This window comes from Pundamilia nyererei, unplaced genomic scaffold (assembly GCF_000239375.1).
Source record: "Pundamilia nyererei isolate P.nyererei 1_Seehausen unplaced genomic scaffold, PunNye1.0 scaffold00286, whole genome shotgun sequence".
In the NCBI taxonomy this organism is placed as follows: Eukaryota; Metazoa; Chordata; class Actinopteri; order Cichliformes; family Cichlidae; genus Pundamilia; species Pundamilia nyererei.
The window spans coordinates 201,732-218,014 of NW_005187687.1; the positions used below are offsets into that span (position 1 = coordinate 201,732).

At 43.6% G+C, this 16,283-nt stretch overlaps 1 protein-coding gene across 3 annotated transcripts in view; it reads right to left on the bottom strand.

Moving 5' to 3' along the window:
• Positions 1-16,283, bottom strand: part of nbeaa (neurobeachin a) — a 97,577-nt gene that overhangs the window by 15,651 nt on the left and 65,643 nt on the right. Inside the window, exons 18-34 of one of the 3 annotated variants that reach the window (XM_013915316.1) lie at positions 15,543-15,651; positions 15,353-15,434; positions 14,973-15,096; positions 14,651-14,843; positions 13,093-13,779; positions 12,521-12,964; positions 11,609-11,826; positions 11,263-11,431; positions 9,424-9,604; positions 7,909-8,033; positions 7,733-7,801; positions 7,433-7,601; positions 6,745-7,130; positions 6,197-6,333; positions 3,933-4,087; positions 3,001-3,127; positions 137-264 (exon numbers count right to left, since the gene is read on the bottom strand). In XM_013915316.1, coding sequence (XP_013770770.1) covers positions 137-264; positions 3,001-3,127; positions 3,933-4,087; positions 6,197-6,333; positions 6,745-7,130; positions 7,433-7,601; positions 7,733-7,801; positions 7,909-8,033; positions 9,424-9,604; positions 11,263-11,431; positions 11,609-11,826; positions 12,521-12,964; positions 13,093-13,779; positions 14,651-14,843; positions 14,973-15,096; positions 15,353-15,434; positions 15,543-15,651 — 3,503 coding nt within the window. Of the gene's footprint in view, positions 1-130; positions 265-1,170; positions 1,291-3,000; positions 3,128-3,932; positions 4,088-6,196; positions 6,334-6,744; positions 7,131-7,432; positions 7,602-7,732; positions 7,802-7,908; positions 8,034-9,423; positions 9,605-11,262; positions 11,432-11,608; positions 11,827-12,520; positions 12,965-13,092; positions 13,780-14,650; positions 14,844-14,972; positions 15,097-15,352; positions 15,435-15,542; positions 15,652-16,283 lie in introns of those variants that run through there. The other 2 variants (XM_005750756.2, XM_013915315.1) reach the window with 2 other exon arrangements.

Consider the following 16,283-nt stretch of genomic DNA (forward strand, 5'->3'; position numbering starts at 1 on the left):
TCTCAACCCTCCACTCACTCTTTTTCGATCTCACTCTGTCTCGCGCACGCATACATTACTGTGAGGGACAGTGAATGAGGAGACTCCACAGAGAGACGCCAGTTAGAGAAAAAGGAGCCGTGTACAGCACCTGTACCTTCTATGAGCAGCTCCTGCCCATGGCTACCCAGCAGCGTCCTGGACAGGAACGGAGCAAAGTCCACAAATATCTCCCTGAGCAAAGGGGCCACCTTCTCCAAAGCGCGCTCCAGCTTTGTGGTGATACTGTGGCGGAGATAATCGAGAGACAAGGATGAAAACGATAGGCGTGCCGATAACATGAGCAACATACAGATGAGGGTACAAGAGCGTTTGAGGAAAAATCTCAGGGGATATACAGTAGGCGAGAAGGGACAAATGTGAATGAAAGAAATATGTGGAGACACGTGAGAACAAGGAAGGGAGGCACAGGACGCAGGAGAAGAGAAAAAGCAGGTGAAGGAAACAGAAAAAAGTGCAAGTCGGACACAGAATGTAGAAAAAAACGATGGTGTGGTATGGAAGCAGTATGTCTGTATTAGTATTACTAGGAAAAAGATGAGTTAGAAAGGATAATTGTTAGCCGGTCAGCTTAGCACTGTGGGATGAGTGAAGGTTAAAGTGTGATAAAAACTGAACCTGAAAAACTGCCAGACTTGTCTCTTGAATGGTATACTGCGTCTTTATGTGTGTACAGCTGCATTTTAAATGCTTTTCCATTCTTTAGAAATTGAGACATGAAGAGTACAAAGCAGCAGACTCAATTATGGAGCCGCGATGGCAGTGAAGTTTATATTCCTGGCTTTGTAGGTAATGCGATCTCTGAAACAGACCTGGGTCGCTAATCTACCAATTGTGGTTTTGTTTTAACCTGCTCGGAGAACCAGATGATTTGCGAAAGCTGCGGTGAAGGTTAAAACAAGCATCTCGACTCAGGTCTGGCCTGGAGTTTGGGGTTAGTGTGAGGAGATGACCATGCCAGAAATGACAGAATTGACTCTGCTACTGAAAAATTGTTGAAGCTGTTGAGGAAGTCGGCCCTTTCTTGCATGGCATTCTGGGAACATTTAGTAGTGGTTGGGCGTGGCAGAGGGTGTGTGGTGGAGGAGGGGCAGAGGGAGGGGCATGGGGACAGGACGAGTATCTCCTTGCCTAAAACACTGTCCTGCATCTCGGGGGGCTGCCTGGAAGCCAGCCAGAGAGCTAAAAGACTTGAGCTCAGGGGGCGTCTGACCGCTGCGCAGCGCACACTGCGCCACCTCACAATAGGCACTGCAATACAAACCACACACACACACATAAAAACACACGTGCAGACATGCGCACTGATTAAGGGAGACATGCACACGCACCCACCCACTCCTGTGTGTGCGCACTTTTAGAAGAACATGTGCAGCCATGTGAAAAAAAACTTTTTACACAACTATATGGAGTCCTGTGAAAAACCTGTGAAAGTAAACCCCACGATTCACCTTACAGAGCAAAGTAATGATTTCCTGATTTCCTTATCAGTCTCTTGCATCGCTGTGTGGCGATTTTGGCCCACTCTTCTTTACAGCACTGCTTGACTTCACTGAAGATTTCAGGCATTCATTTATGCACAGCTCTCTTGAGGGCCCACCACATTTAATCAGGTTGAGGTCTGAGCTTTGATCATTTTCCTTTTCAGCCATTCTGTTGTAGATTTGCTGCTGTGCTCGGGATCATTGCCCTGCTGCATGACCCAATTTGGGCCACGCTTTATCTGACAGACAGATGGCCTCACGTTTTACTCTAAAATACTTTGGTATAACAAAAGGAGCCAAAAAGCAGGTTCTTTGGCTGAAAAACAAGCAACATTACACCACTCCACCACCGTGCTGACAAACATGGTGCTGTGCATTACAGCTAAACATCTCCACTTGATCTCGTTGTGGTTTGTTCAGCTGTGCAGCTTTGCAAACCTAAGCAGTGTTACTATGTGGAGTCTGAGATGTAGTTCTTGAGTTTTCTGCAGTTTCCCTAAGCATTGCAGTCTGACGTTGGAGTAAACTTGGGGAAGATTGCGGCATTGTGCTTAAACACACCTGAATGCTCCAGAGCAGCAAACTGCCAAAACATCTGCTTTCATAGAGATGCTCACACGTGGCGATGATCAATTAATCAGGTGCATTCGATTAGCAGCACCTGGCTGCGACTTACCTTCTTAATTCCGTGAAGGTGTACTTAGTTTTTTTCACAGGACTGCACAGATTCCTGCGAAAACTTGCTTTTACACATGACTGTATCTGCTAACATGTCTAAGTAGAGTACAACAAAAATGTTACAGTGCAAACTCCTACAATGGTAAAGGAACACTGCTAATCACGCTAACTGGTAATTAGTAAAGACCTCATGTTGCAGATGATCATAATTTTTTTAGTGACACCTATAAAGTCTGAAGACAAAACAGATTTTTGTTAATGACAAGTTCATTTACATGTTTACAAATACAAAAAAAAGACTGTTGAGCCTAAGACATTAACGGTCTTAATTAGTAAGTGGTGACGTTTTCATACAAAGTTTTCATATCAGAGGTGATGAGCATCATACTGTACGGTAAGTGAGAAGTGTCAGGGGTGTGTGTGCATGACAACATATAATATGTGTGGCTAGAAGATGATTAATATTAGCTGATATTAGCTGATGGAACGATACCTGAACCCGTCTTTTGCGGTTGATTAGTTTAGCATGTCAAATGTGGTGTGTCTTACATGAGCCTAATAAAAATGTCCACAGCCACATCAGTCCAGAAAAAACTTCATCTTACCCTATAATCCTGTAATGAACGTGTAAGTGAAGTGAGAAATCTTTAGGGAGGATGAAGGGACAGGAATGAGGCAGGAAAAAAGACAATTTAACATAAAAAACAAAAGCCGGAGACAGGGGGACAAAATAAAGTAGGATGGAACTGAACCTATGAAATGAAATGGCCAAAGGCTGTATGATGGCGAGAGTTCTGACCTCATATTCTCCATGGTGTCTTCTGGCATGGGTGCCACTGTCTGCACCGCTGGCAGATTCTTACTAGTTGCACCATTGACAAAAGATGAAGAGGAAGATGAGGATGAGGAGGCCGAATCTGCGGCACCTGGACAGGAGGGAAAATAGTAACAAGAACCAAGATTAGTATGAAGTTAACAGTAATGGTAGTAATAAAGGAACTGGACATGCTGCTGCTTGTCCTTTTGGTAATGGCCCCGGTTTGAGAAAAAAGCTTTTCAATCAATATACAGAATCCATTCCAGAGAACAAATCCCTTCCTTATCCATTATGCATGTATGATAAAGTACAATATGTTTAACAGGCTGACAAAGCCTCAAATAGAAATCCACTCTGCTGCAGTGGATCTGCTGAGCATGATTCTACTCAGAAAGGATGATCTGCAAGTCTGCTGATGTTGTCGTTATCCTAAATTTGGGTCAAGGATCATCTAATAGACAATATCTCTGTTTTTTCTGCATTCAGTATTAAGTATGAGCCATATGTGCAACGTCCACCATAAGATAAGTATCTTATAGTTGCTGCGCAGTCTGCAACTTCCTTCATCTGCCCTCATATACAAGCTAAAACTAACCCTGAAAGGATCTGCTGGTTCAGTTTGCTCTGCCTGTTAAAGGACAAAAGCGTGAAGCTTCAAAGACTTTTTGTAACAAAAGAAGAAATTCAACCCTGCTTGATTGAGCGGTTTCTGAGCTGCTTGAGGCCTTTTACACAAACACCTTTGTCATGCTGCAGTTCTCTATGTGCTCTATCTCCTTTAGCACACACACTACCAACTGAGCAAAAGTCTTTATGAGTAAAATATCGAATATATGCACGTCGAAATTACACGAGTAGGTTCAAAAAGACATGGGTGGGTTAAGCGTGCGCTACAGCTGTGTGTTCTCTCCCACCTGTGGTGTTGATCATGCTCTTGGGTGTTGCTGTTGCAGCAGCAAAAATGTTGGGTGTGCTGCCAGCTGAGGCTCCTCCGCTAGTGGTGGGCGTGCCCACAGTGTTGACTGACAGGCTGCCGGGTGGAGGCTTTTTGACTGGAACCACGACACTCCTGTGAAAGACGAAACATAAAGGCATCAGGCAAACATGTATCCATGCATTTGTTACGTCTAGACCTTGAAATAGGCTTATTGTAAAAGTACAGTGAGCGATAGTTCAGGAGACATACACCTTCTCCATTTTCAAGACTTATCTTAAAACTATGCTTTCTAATAAACCCTGTAGGTCAGGTGACCCTGAATCATCCCTAAGTTAAGCTTCTATATGCTCAGACTGTTGAGGGACATCCCATGACGCTCTGAGTGCTTCACGTCCACTACCCTCCGAATTCTCCATATATGCATATACGACCACTGCATGCGATGTGGTGCATCCCATTTGCTGTTTGCCATTTCTCTATGATCCTCTTTTCTGTTTTGTCTCCGTCCTAAACCCCAACCAGTCATGTCAGATGGCTGTCCTTCACTAAGCCCGGTTCTGTTGGAGGTCTCTTGCTGTTGAACGGGAGTTCTTCCTCCCCACTGTCGCCTAGTGCATGGTCAGACTGTCAAATCACTGGGTTTTACTGTATGCTACAGCACCAAATAAATAAAATAGAATAGAATAAACTCTTTTCCCCACGAAGATGACATTTGAAAACGTCCTTTGTAACACTAATGATGAGTTTTGACACCTCAGTATATATCAATAAAGTTAGAATAGTTTTTGAGTTTTTCCAAGGGTAGACCACCCTCACTAACTTCTTCCTATTAGGCTTTCAAGGGGTAAGTTCTTCTTCAGACAGATGTGCAAACATCAATTCAATTAAGTTGTATTTATATAGCGCCAAATCACAGCAACAGTCGCTTCAAGGTGCTTTCATATCGTAAGGCAGACCCTACAACGTGGGTAGACAACTCCAGGCCTCGAGTGCTGTGTTGGATCAAGGATCTAAAACCTGCAGGACACCGGCCCTCGAGACCTGGAGTTGCTCATCCATGCCCTATAATAATACATACAGAGAAAAAAACCCAACAATCATATGATCCCCTATTAGCAAGCACTTTGATGACAGTGGGAAGGAAAAACTCCCTTTTAACAGGAAGAAACCTCCAGCATAAGCAGGCTCAGGGAGGGGTCTTTCAATGTAGAAACTACTGTTTCTTAATTTATGTATTAACTGACCTAAGAAACAGAAAACTTTCTTTTAGCAAACTCAATTTTTCTACCTATGAATCATCATCGTTACATTTTTTTCACATTCCTTTTAGTACCAGTGAATTTCAGGGCCCAGTAATGTCCCCAAAGATATCGAGACATCCTCTCAAAGAGTAATTTCTGCTTTTTATTCATAACAGCTGACAAAAATCAGGGAGCAACAAGGACATTTATTTTTCAGATGTAGAGACTACTGGGAGCTTAGCAGCAATATTAGAGACTATTTTAAATGTCAAAGTAGGTAAAACTATTGCGAACATGCTTTTATTTATTTTTTAAACAAGTGCAGGTCTTTCTTTTGTGCAGAGATACAGACAGAGATCTGATTAATCTTCCAAAAATGTCAACATAGCAGTCAAAACTGTGAAAGGGCGAGCACGCATTTCAAAACTACTAATAATACAGATGTGATTGTTTCCTGTTTCTGTACAGGAGACATCAGCATGTCGTCAGCAACAAAACTGAAACCTTTTTTTAAACTTATCATCCCCCATCGTGTCCAAGTATCTAAATCTAAAATCCAAACTATCCTGCTATCACTGCTGATAAACAAAAATTAACATTACTGGGGTTTTTTTTTTAAAACTGAATTTTTAAACTAATGCATCCATTTTACTCAAACCACTCAGCTGCATTTGCCTTTCTTGTCTTTGTGCCATTGTAGTCACCATCAAACAAAACATATCACAGACTGCTGGCAGGGGAGCACAATGTGTGTATTTGTAAATGTTACCATCAAAAGAACTTTGTTCAAAGTGAGAATTATCCACATATGAGGCAACGATCGGTTTCTGCACCCACAGTTTTTCTAAAACTGGTACAAAGCAACTTGACAAACAGCACTACACTAAACAATGTAGTCTCTGTACCCAAAATCGTTTAACTGATGGATGTGTCAGGCTGCACCGAAGCCAATACCTCTGCTTGTTTTACGCCCCACGTAGGTTCAAAAACTGGGACTGACCTGTCGAAGGAGTGGAACTGCATGGGCAGCATGGGGTGCGTCTTCAAGGCAGGGTCTGGGTGATAGGGAGTTGGCCCAGACTCCTGTCCCAAGTCCCCTCCATCAACGGGAGCTGCCACCAGGCTCTTCAGGATTTCCTGCATTCCCGAGAGCAGCGAACGAGAGACAGAACACGATACTTATGAGGCGTATCACTAAATTTTGCTTTGAATGGTGGTTTTATTTTGTTCTTTTATCTAACATGTAAAAGTGAGTATGTTCTAATCACACATAAGCTCACTGAAAGGAGCATCTAAGCTCAGATAATCAACCAGCTGCAAATACAGGCGATAAAAGTAATAGAAAATTCACGTGACCTCTACAGTATAGGGTAAACATAAATGGATGCATACATTTTGACTGCATTAAACCAGATTTCTATTAGTTAAAATAAAACACAGTGATTTTCAAATATTTAAAGAAACTACAACAGAGATCTAACAGAGATATGTGCTGACTATTGTTTTCTCAGAATTAGGCTCATGTGGATGCTGGAATCACACGCCCACCTTGACATTGATGCCTTTGTTTGTTTGACTGATGCTGGAGATGGACGAAGGCGGGGCTTGACTAGCGTTGGGGGTGGAGCCGGGGTTATGGGGAGAATCCAAAAGGCTCTCCTGTGACCTTCTAACATCAGATGACAGACTGCATAACAGATCTGTGCCTCCTCCCCCACTTCCTCCTCCGATGTCTCTGTCTCTGTCTTTATCCGTCTCTCTCCCCACCAGGCCCAGCCCGAGTCCAAGACCCATCTCCGAACCGTTTAGCGATCCGCTCACATGGCCCTCTTCTCCAATGCCCGAGTCTGTGTGTGGAAGGCCGGCACGAGGGGAGTCATCCACAGGGGTGGGGGTCTGTTTGTCGCGGTCGGAGAAGGCTGTGGATGGATGTTCTGGAGAAATTTGGAAGAAATTTTTTTTTTTATGGATAAACAATTAAAGAAGTATATTTTCTCAGTGCAGATTGGATTATCAAGAAATTCCACAACATACTGACCTTTGATGTTCAACTGAAAAAAAAAGACTAATGCTTTAAAGCATTTTTTCAAGTAACACCCTTATTTTCTCTTTTTTTTATTTTATTGGTGTCATATTGATTCTTCTTATCAGTATCATTGTTTGGTCAAACAATGCAAACATCCAAAATCATGCTTGCATGTGGAGGATGATGGAGCAAAAGAAAAACAAAGGTCACCTGTACTGGTTGGAGAGTTAATCTCGTGGCGGATGCTTCTCCCGGATAAGCTGGTAGATCTGCCAATCTCTCGCTGGGGTTCCAAAATGTCCCGGTACTTCGAAACCATGAGAACTGAGATAAAGTAAACAACTGCCAGCGCCAGAAACTGAGCCTGCTTACTGTCATCCTGCGGCAAAACAACACACGCACACAAAGTTATTCAGCAGAGAAACACTCAGGCATCTTTTTTTTTTTTTGCTCCCTGTATCTATAACAAGACGAATACTGTATATACCAAAAATACACCCGCACGCTTACCACATCTCTGAAAACCACAGCTCGGAGACGATTAATGTCTACATCCTGGAGAAGTCTGTCTGGATCCTGCTAAATATGGAAGACAGGATATCAAAAGGTGGCGTGTCATACATATGCATGTTTCTGTGACAGTTTTAGGTGTTGCTGAATGCGTCCTCGATTCATGCATGTGCTACCTTGCTGGCGGTGGAGGCACTGTGGAGGCTGTCCTGTGACTTGCTGCTGGTTAAGGAGGACTTGCAACTCCGATCTCTCTGTCTCTGCCTGCACTCCAGGCAGTTCCTAACCGCCACACAACATACTGAACGAGACGGAGAGGTAGAGGAAAAAAAACAGGTAAGTATAGTGTAATGGAGTCGGCTTTTACATTTCAAGAAAAAACAAACAGGGGATGTCCTGAAGTCATGCATGTCGTGACTGCAGCGTGTATAAGCATTTATTTAAAGCACACATACATGCACCCATACATTACAAACAAAGAACGATTTTTATTTTGTGATGTGATCATTTCTCTGCCCTACATCAGAAATGACATTACAATATGGTGTAGCAGAAATGTAAGGTCATCCTAGAAATACTCCACTTACAATAATCTAAGAAATTAAGTAAACTGATGTGCTCTGCCAGCAATCAAATATTTCTACTTGATTATAAAACACTGAATAAGTCAATAATCAGCTAATTAACCAATCACTGGAGCTCTCAAACTGAGGAACTGCCTTCCATCTTTCCTCCTTAGAAAGGTACAGCGACAGAAAGACTCAGAGATTAAATATAAGTAATCTGGATCCACTGGAAGCACCCTGTGATGAACCTCCTACTGAGGCGGTCGTGGCCTGCTTTCACCGGCTAAAGCAGCTCACCTGGGTTTTCCACTCAAGTTCATGTTTGTTTTCTCTCTAATGAATGTTTTATTTACATAAACCTCTTGCATGGATTCCTTGTTAGTCAGCTTGAGCCAGCTTGTGAAAAATGGGGGTCATCTGGGATTGAGACCTGGGATTTGTCACAAGCTGCTAAATGATAAAAAGGTGGTCCACAACAGAGACAGCCAATTATTAGCAAGAGTTAGCCAGGACTGCCTCCAACATGGTGTAAAGGGAATCAACAATTATTTTGGAATGAAAGCTTGTTGCGGTTATTTTGCCAATTAGCAAAAAATGAATTTGTTTTTTTATTTTCAAATCTCCAGTGGTTGTCCCTCTCTTTCTCTAAGCTCTCTACCCAAGGTGCCTCCAATTCCCCAAAACCTGAATTGGCTAAGCAGATAAAAATGGATGGACTTATCTACAGTATATCTGTATAATTTAAAAATACTTATTCCAATAGCGATAAACAAAAAAGCATTTTAAACCTCAGGGAAATAAAAACTGGCATATTTTCATATGTTTAACTTTAAAACTACACATTTAATTTGAAAACTGTTCAGTAATCTTAATGCTGACATAAGTAACTTTCACTTCCAGTCATATGCAACAAGGCCATGAAGCAGTTTGTTTTATTGCACGAGCCTTCAGAAGCTGATAGTTGCCAAAACACAACAGCTGCCTTATAATTTAGCTTGACCTGGTCACCCATGCTCCTCCTGCACTTCTTCCTGCGGCCCTCGTAGTTGAGAACTGCTGGTCTCGACTAAGAATCAGCTCATCTAAACATTTTATAAACACTGAAGAGATTCAACTCGGACGCACCGAGGCGGAGGCACTGCCTCATCAGTCCTCCTGACGACATGTTCTTCTCCGCTTCAATCTCACTGAAGTTGAGGGAGCTGGCAAACACCAGCACGTCCACCATGGCCATGAGACGAGAGAGGAAAGTGACGGCCGTCTCTGAAGACATCCCCTGCGTCGCCTCGATGTTCTCCAACTCCGTCTGCGAAAGAGGGAAAACACAACACATGCTCGCCAGTTATTCAGTGAAAAACTGGCACTTAAACACAACGCACTGGATGCTCTCAGAAGTTAGGAGGGATGAAGAAATCCTGAGTTATCTTATTATTTTAACAAACAACAGAAAAAACCTTTAGAAAATATGCAGTCGCGCCTTGCAATGAGCAGGACCAAAACGGTCACGGCTGGCTGTTGCACAACAAACACGGAAGGCAACCTTGAGTGTCATGCTGGCTTAGTGAAAAACATACTTATAATGATGACGTTTGGCAACATGAGGTGTTCTACAAAACACAAAGTACAGCCTGGTGACACACATATAATGGTGACAGTGGGATTGTGGCAAAGACAGTGTGGGTTTTTAGCATTAACAGCAGTAGTGTGGACACACTTGGGCTAGCCTTGAATATCTTATGGGCCCCTTGATTTATCAAACTGTGGTGCGACTACATTGAAAATCTGAAGGCAGCATTGCAGGGGTCAAAACCAAGCGGTGTAGTTTTCTGTGTCTCTGCTTCAGTAAGCAGGACGTGCAGGGCTGTGGAGAGCTGACAGCGCAAGCATCTGGTGGCTCATCAGAGCAAGTGAGCACAGACATTTTGGGGGATAACAGACACACAAGGTGAAGACAGAAGGGCTTGGGTTGGTGCTCTTAGCTCTTCTGGTGATGATGAGAGTCTCAAGCTCTTTACGCACCTCTCCCCCTGCGCCTCCTCCCCCAGGAACAGGGGTCACCTCCTCTCCCTTTGACCCCCTCTGGGGTCCGGCTCCTCCTGCCTTCTTTAGCGTTGATACAAATGGGACAGGCTTAGCAGATGCAACCCCCAAGGACGTTTGGAAATACTCTCTCTCGTAAAATATATAAGCAGACTATATACCCCCCAAATAATCTTCTCCCTTTTGTTTCTTATTGATCCACCCTGTGGCTTTTTAGGCTTTTTCACCCCCTATATATTCACATAGTATTCTAACTGGGTTGACATACTTAATCTTTATGAACAGAGACTAAGAAATCAATAGATTTAGACAATATAAGGTAAGCAGCAGAGGAGCACAACACGCAGAAACACTATGGATGTCAGACAAGCAAGGGTTAGTGTCAGTCACAATGGTTAATAAACCAGAGCTAAGTATTAGTAGAATAGAAAAAGAGGAAGAAACTGCAAACTTACAGTGTTGGCACTACTCTTAGAATTCTGCACATGCAAAACAGACAAAAACAGAGAGAAAAAAAGACAAGAAAATACACAAAACACATGTAACACAGAGAGGAAAAGAAAGGTTAAAATGCAAAAACGCTTAAAACAATAGGCTATCAAGCTAACAAAAACGGTTAATTGAAGGGATTAGAACTAAATATTGTTAAGAAGGGTTAGGTTGACAGTTGCACATACTGGTTTAATTGGGAGTTAAATTCGTTTATAAGTCTTTTTTTTAATTTTGTCTACTGTGATTTTATAGGTTAATTCAGGGAAATAACCCTATCAAGGCACACAAGATCTGTGCTGCGAGGGGAACTAAAAAAACCACACACACATACAAAAAAAAAAAAAAAAAGTCTGTGTGGGCTTTAACGCTCCAGTAACAGGCCTGTGAAAGAGCTGTCGACCTGCAGTTTTCCCTCCTACCACAGAGGGGTGCAGAAGAGCCACTTACGGAAGGGGAGGTGGCAGCAGACAGGAGAGGCAGAATGCCTCCACAGGCAATGATGATGTTGTCCACCATCTGAGAAATGAGGTGGATCGTGTTGTGGACAAAGATGATGTTTTCATTGCTGTTCACAAAGTCCATCACCGACTTCGTGGAGTGGCTGGAAGAGAATAAAATGCAAACCGTTTGAAAGTAAGACATAGTTTCTAACAGGAAAACACAATATAGCTGTCACATGAATCAGATCTTTAGCATAATCAGTTTATTTAAAACGAGGCGTAAAATTACAAAAAATGGTCAACTAACACACACCTGGCGAACACAGCATCGAACTCACCTCCTCCACACATGCACATCTGTCTCCAGGGCAAACAGCAGGTCAGTGAGCAACCTCTGGTGCATTGGAGACCATTTGAATTCTGGGATTCGGAACATGGTCGTACGCGGGCCTGGGCTGAACTGACGCCGCTGCTCCTCTGTCATGGGCATACCCCTGAAACCCAAATCAACGCGTAGGTCCCTCTCCAACTGGGCTGCAGTGCGACCGTGGAGGGCCTGTAACAGTTGTTGAATAAGCAAGTGAAGCTCATTTGGTCTAATATAAGACTTGGCATACACGCATCGATGAAATTCAATTTCATTTAAGGTGTCAAAACTACAGGAAAAAAGCCCCCCAAAAAACACAGACGACTCTCATTGTGCATTCACTGATCGGTTGCTGAAACTTAGCTCGTGTGTGGGCAGCTTCTCAGCTTTTTGGCCGGGAAAACAGGACTGCTGCTGAACTGTTTATTTTAATCACAACACAAATCACATTGGACAGGGTAGAGAGGCAGGCTTGTGACCAGTGGCTCACTTGTTCAGTCCTTAAACTGAGAGGATAAATCTCAGTGGGGGAGGTGAAAAAGCACTTTCCCCAGCTTTCTGTGATTTTATTACCCAAAATTCCAACAAGCAAGGGTAACATAATGAGGCACTGCAGCCACTTGAAAGTCATGAGGTATTAGATGAAAGACAATAGGTATTAATGCGATTTATAAGGATGATTATACACTTTTTTTGTATTTTTATTTTAATGCATTCACATTATAATTTTTTTTAACATTTTGATAAATGCAGCGAAGGAAATAAAAAACTCATATGTGCAGGATAACACCTCATGGCAGAGTTACTTAGTTTATTTGCTGACCAGTGTGTACACAACATGTGAGGAGCTCCCTCTTAACCAGCTGAACACACTTAAACACACCTGAGTGGTTGCAGTAGTTTGGATCTTCTTTGTGTCCTTGTCTTTCCCATCATCTGACCTCTCTGTGTCAGAGGTGGTGCTGGCTGTATCTCCTCCAGTCTTAAGCCCTGCAGTCTCTCCGTCTGCACCGGCTGTGCCCTCTCCCTCTGGGAAATCTGGTCTAGAGGTTCCCTGGGTCTGGCTCTCAGCCTCAGCAATTGAGCTGATGTCAGCAAGAGGGCTTTGGATCTTGAAGGGCCCATCCTCTGGAAGTTCCCCGGTAGTGTGGCTTTGGGTCTGTGTTAAATCAGAGCCGCAGCTGGTCATGTGGGCCAGCAGGCTGAGGTCATCACTAGCGCTGGTGGTGGAGTGAGCTGGGGCTGGGCCGGATGGAGTGGGCTGATCTGGACTGGGCAGTACAAGGGGGTCTGTGGCTGCCAAAGCTGGAAGCAACTTCTCATCAACCTGGAAGGAATGAATGGGGAAAAATGGGAAAACAGTACAGCTTCAGGTTTGAGGAAAACTTAGAAACATTATTTGGGAGAGTAAAAAGGACTAAGAAGGATTAGGCAGCACAGTAATACTAATCCTACCTTACTGAAGAGAAATCCGTTGTTGCTCGGAACACTGTCTTTCTCATCCGCCAATGTGATGAGGGGACCCATGTTCCCATCATCATCCAGGCTGACTCCTGAAAGCCCGAGGTTTGTCCCCATTCCAACCCCCGAACCAGATGTGTCATCTTTAGGCGCCAGATTCCCATTTAGGTTCTGAACCACACTGCAATAAGCACTGTCCAAGAGAGAATCTACCTCAACCAGAGGTCCATTTTCCATTCCTCCCCCACCTCCTCCACCTACACTTCCACCAAGACCTTCAGGAGAGAGGTCCAGGTCATCCAGCTTTACTTCCGTGGCTTCTACTTTCTCTGCTTTAATGTCTACCAGAAGGTCATGGACCTCTACTCTCACGCCTGGACCTGCACTTTGCTCCCCAGGTGTAAGTGCTTCTCCGTTAGGTCTCTTCACCGCGCCTTCTGCGAGGAGGTTGCGTGAGTCTGCGCCGGCCCCCTCGCTGTACTCCGCCTCACTCTCAGGTGTCTGCGTCTGGGAGTTGTCATCGATCTCCAAGTTGCCATTGACGACAGGCGCAGGTGTGGCAGAGAGGCCGGAGATGGTGGAAACTGAGCCTTTCTTTCCCTTCTTCATGTTTTCCTCCTCCTGTCGCTGGTACTCCTCATACATCTTCGCCAAATACTCCTTATGGGCTTCATAGGTCACCTGTGACAGATGGTAGATTATAACTGGTAATGTTATCGGCACACAAGCACTAACAAAAGTGAATCTTCACATCAATAGCCACACGGTAGTCCAAAGGAGACTCATAGATCATTTACACCAAAGTGCAGAAAACTGGGACGCTAGCCTTCCGGGGCCATTAGACCATTACCCATAATGCCCCTTCACTTTTACCCCGAGATGAGAAAAAAGGGCGAGTTAAAGTTCTGTCACTGAACAGTGAAAAGAGAGGTGATCAGTTTCTGAAAGTGTCTCAATGCTGGGTCATTCTGGCCCTGGAAGATGTTGAAACAACACATAACAGTGGTCAAATTGCACAAATCACCAGGTTTCTGTACAGCTTATAAGCAGCTTGAATCAGAATATCAGCACCTGGAAAATCCCCATTAATATCTGCTCATTTGTAGCCAAACAGCAGACAAGAAAGTCAAGCTCAACCAGCAGTGCTGCACAACAGCTGTCATCAGTGGCAGCCCACATGAGCTTAAGCCCTATCTAAGGCTCCTATTGGACAATCTCCCATTAGCTCGCTTGCAGTTGTTACCGATCTGCAAGCCACTTTGCACTCCCCTCTACTACAGCTCCTCCTTTTTATTTGCCATTTCTGATTTTTACTAATGTCACGTTTGCTTTTATTGACACCTTCACTGCTCTTGCTCGGTCTTATTGCCAATCTCGCCATCTTTGGCATTCATGTATGTACATGGAAGGCTTTGGAAGTCCCAGGACAGAGCCATACCACCAAATATAAAATACAGCAGAAATAACATAATCGAAATAACAAGCTATACTTGTACTAAACAAAATAAGACAACTGGGAACTGTTATTGAATTGTGCATGTCCCACTCTTACCTTGGAGTGTGCTATTGAAAGGGTGTCCACCCAGACCCTCCATCCTCCCCATTCGTATTTGATGGCATGGTAGAGAAGGATCCTAAATATGTTGTACACCATCTCGGTTATTTTCTGCTCTTCTGGGTTCTTGGGGTTGATGTATCCGAGGGAGAACATCCAGTCCTGCCACACGGAGCACTGCAGCAAGCAGCTGGTGCACAAAACAGGCAGCATGTGAGATGAGCTGTAGCATGAGTTTGATTTCAAAATAAAAGCCACAGTGAGGAGCTAATGAACACGGCTGGATAAGTGCAGGTACAGTGATTTGTGTGCTTTTTACCGGCGATTCTCGCGGCTGTTACTGAAGAGTTTTATCATGTCAGAAAGAAAAAGTCTCCTGACTTCCATCAGCTCCACACTGGGACTGGAGTTCTTCAGCAAGGTGGCCACCACTTTCAGAATCACTGGGTGTGAGGTAAAAAGAAAACCAAGTAAAGGGAAGAGAAGAACAAGATGAGAGAGAAGGAGAAGCAAATACTTTTAAAGCATTTGGAATGAGATCAAGAAGTGGAAGATGGCAGCAGTGTCAGCTTCTCAATTTACGCTTTGTTGTTTGTTTACTCGCATTAAGAAAAGGCAAAACAAACAAAACACTCCATTACTGGCAGACCAAAGACCGCAGAGAGACACAGATGCGAGGTGAAGTGCTTATGCACTTACTGGGATTCTGGATCTTGACAGTGGAGTCGGGGTCTGGGTGTGGTTTGTGAACAACCTGAGTGCAGACCTGCTCAGTCAGAATCTGCACAGTTAGAAGATTGACAGCAGTCATTAAATTATAAACACACAGATCCCAACAACTCAGATCCGATGGCTTGATCCATTGTAATATTTACTGACATTCACCTACCTCGTACAGAGTATTGTAGGTGGTGATAGAGACGGTGTTGGTGTGCATCATCAGCCTCTCTCCCAGCAGCGTGAATAGGCTGTGTGTGTGCATGATCTCAACCTTTCTCCTGCAGGGAAACAAACACACACATTTGTAAAGGCTTTATGACAGTTGAAACTGACACTGATTGTCACTGACCGGGTGACGGTCTGATATTGGCAGGTGGCACCATGTGGCCCTGTCAGCGATGATGGGACCAGAGAGGATACGAATTGAATACCAACAAGAGAAATTAACAAGAGGCATTAACAATACGACGACACCATAGGAGGCAGCGGGGCAATGCTCATATGGCTGTGAATGATTAACTTTTATTAGTTACCTTGCCGGTGGGTAAAAATTGTGCTTAAAAGAGGGTTTAAACTTGAGAGGCTCAGGAATCAGGGATGAATAACTTCTGAGTATTTTACAATTGAATTAAATGAATAATGCTTGAAGCGCCTTCATATTCCTGACCAAAGCCTTTGGAGGATTTAATCACACGCGCATATACAGTCAAAATAATGAGTCACTTTAGCTACTATTGTGCCGTTTTAAATGTTATTTTCCAAAAACATATTCTCATTTAGAGAAATTGGTTTTGACATCAGCTCAAACTTCCAACTTTGTTTAATATAATGGAATAAACTCGAGGCAAAATGGCTTATAAATAAAAGCATCGTCTATATACCTGGCTGTCATAATAAGGCAAGTCTATAG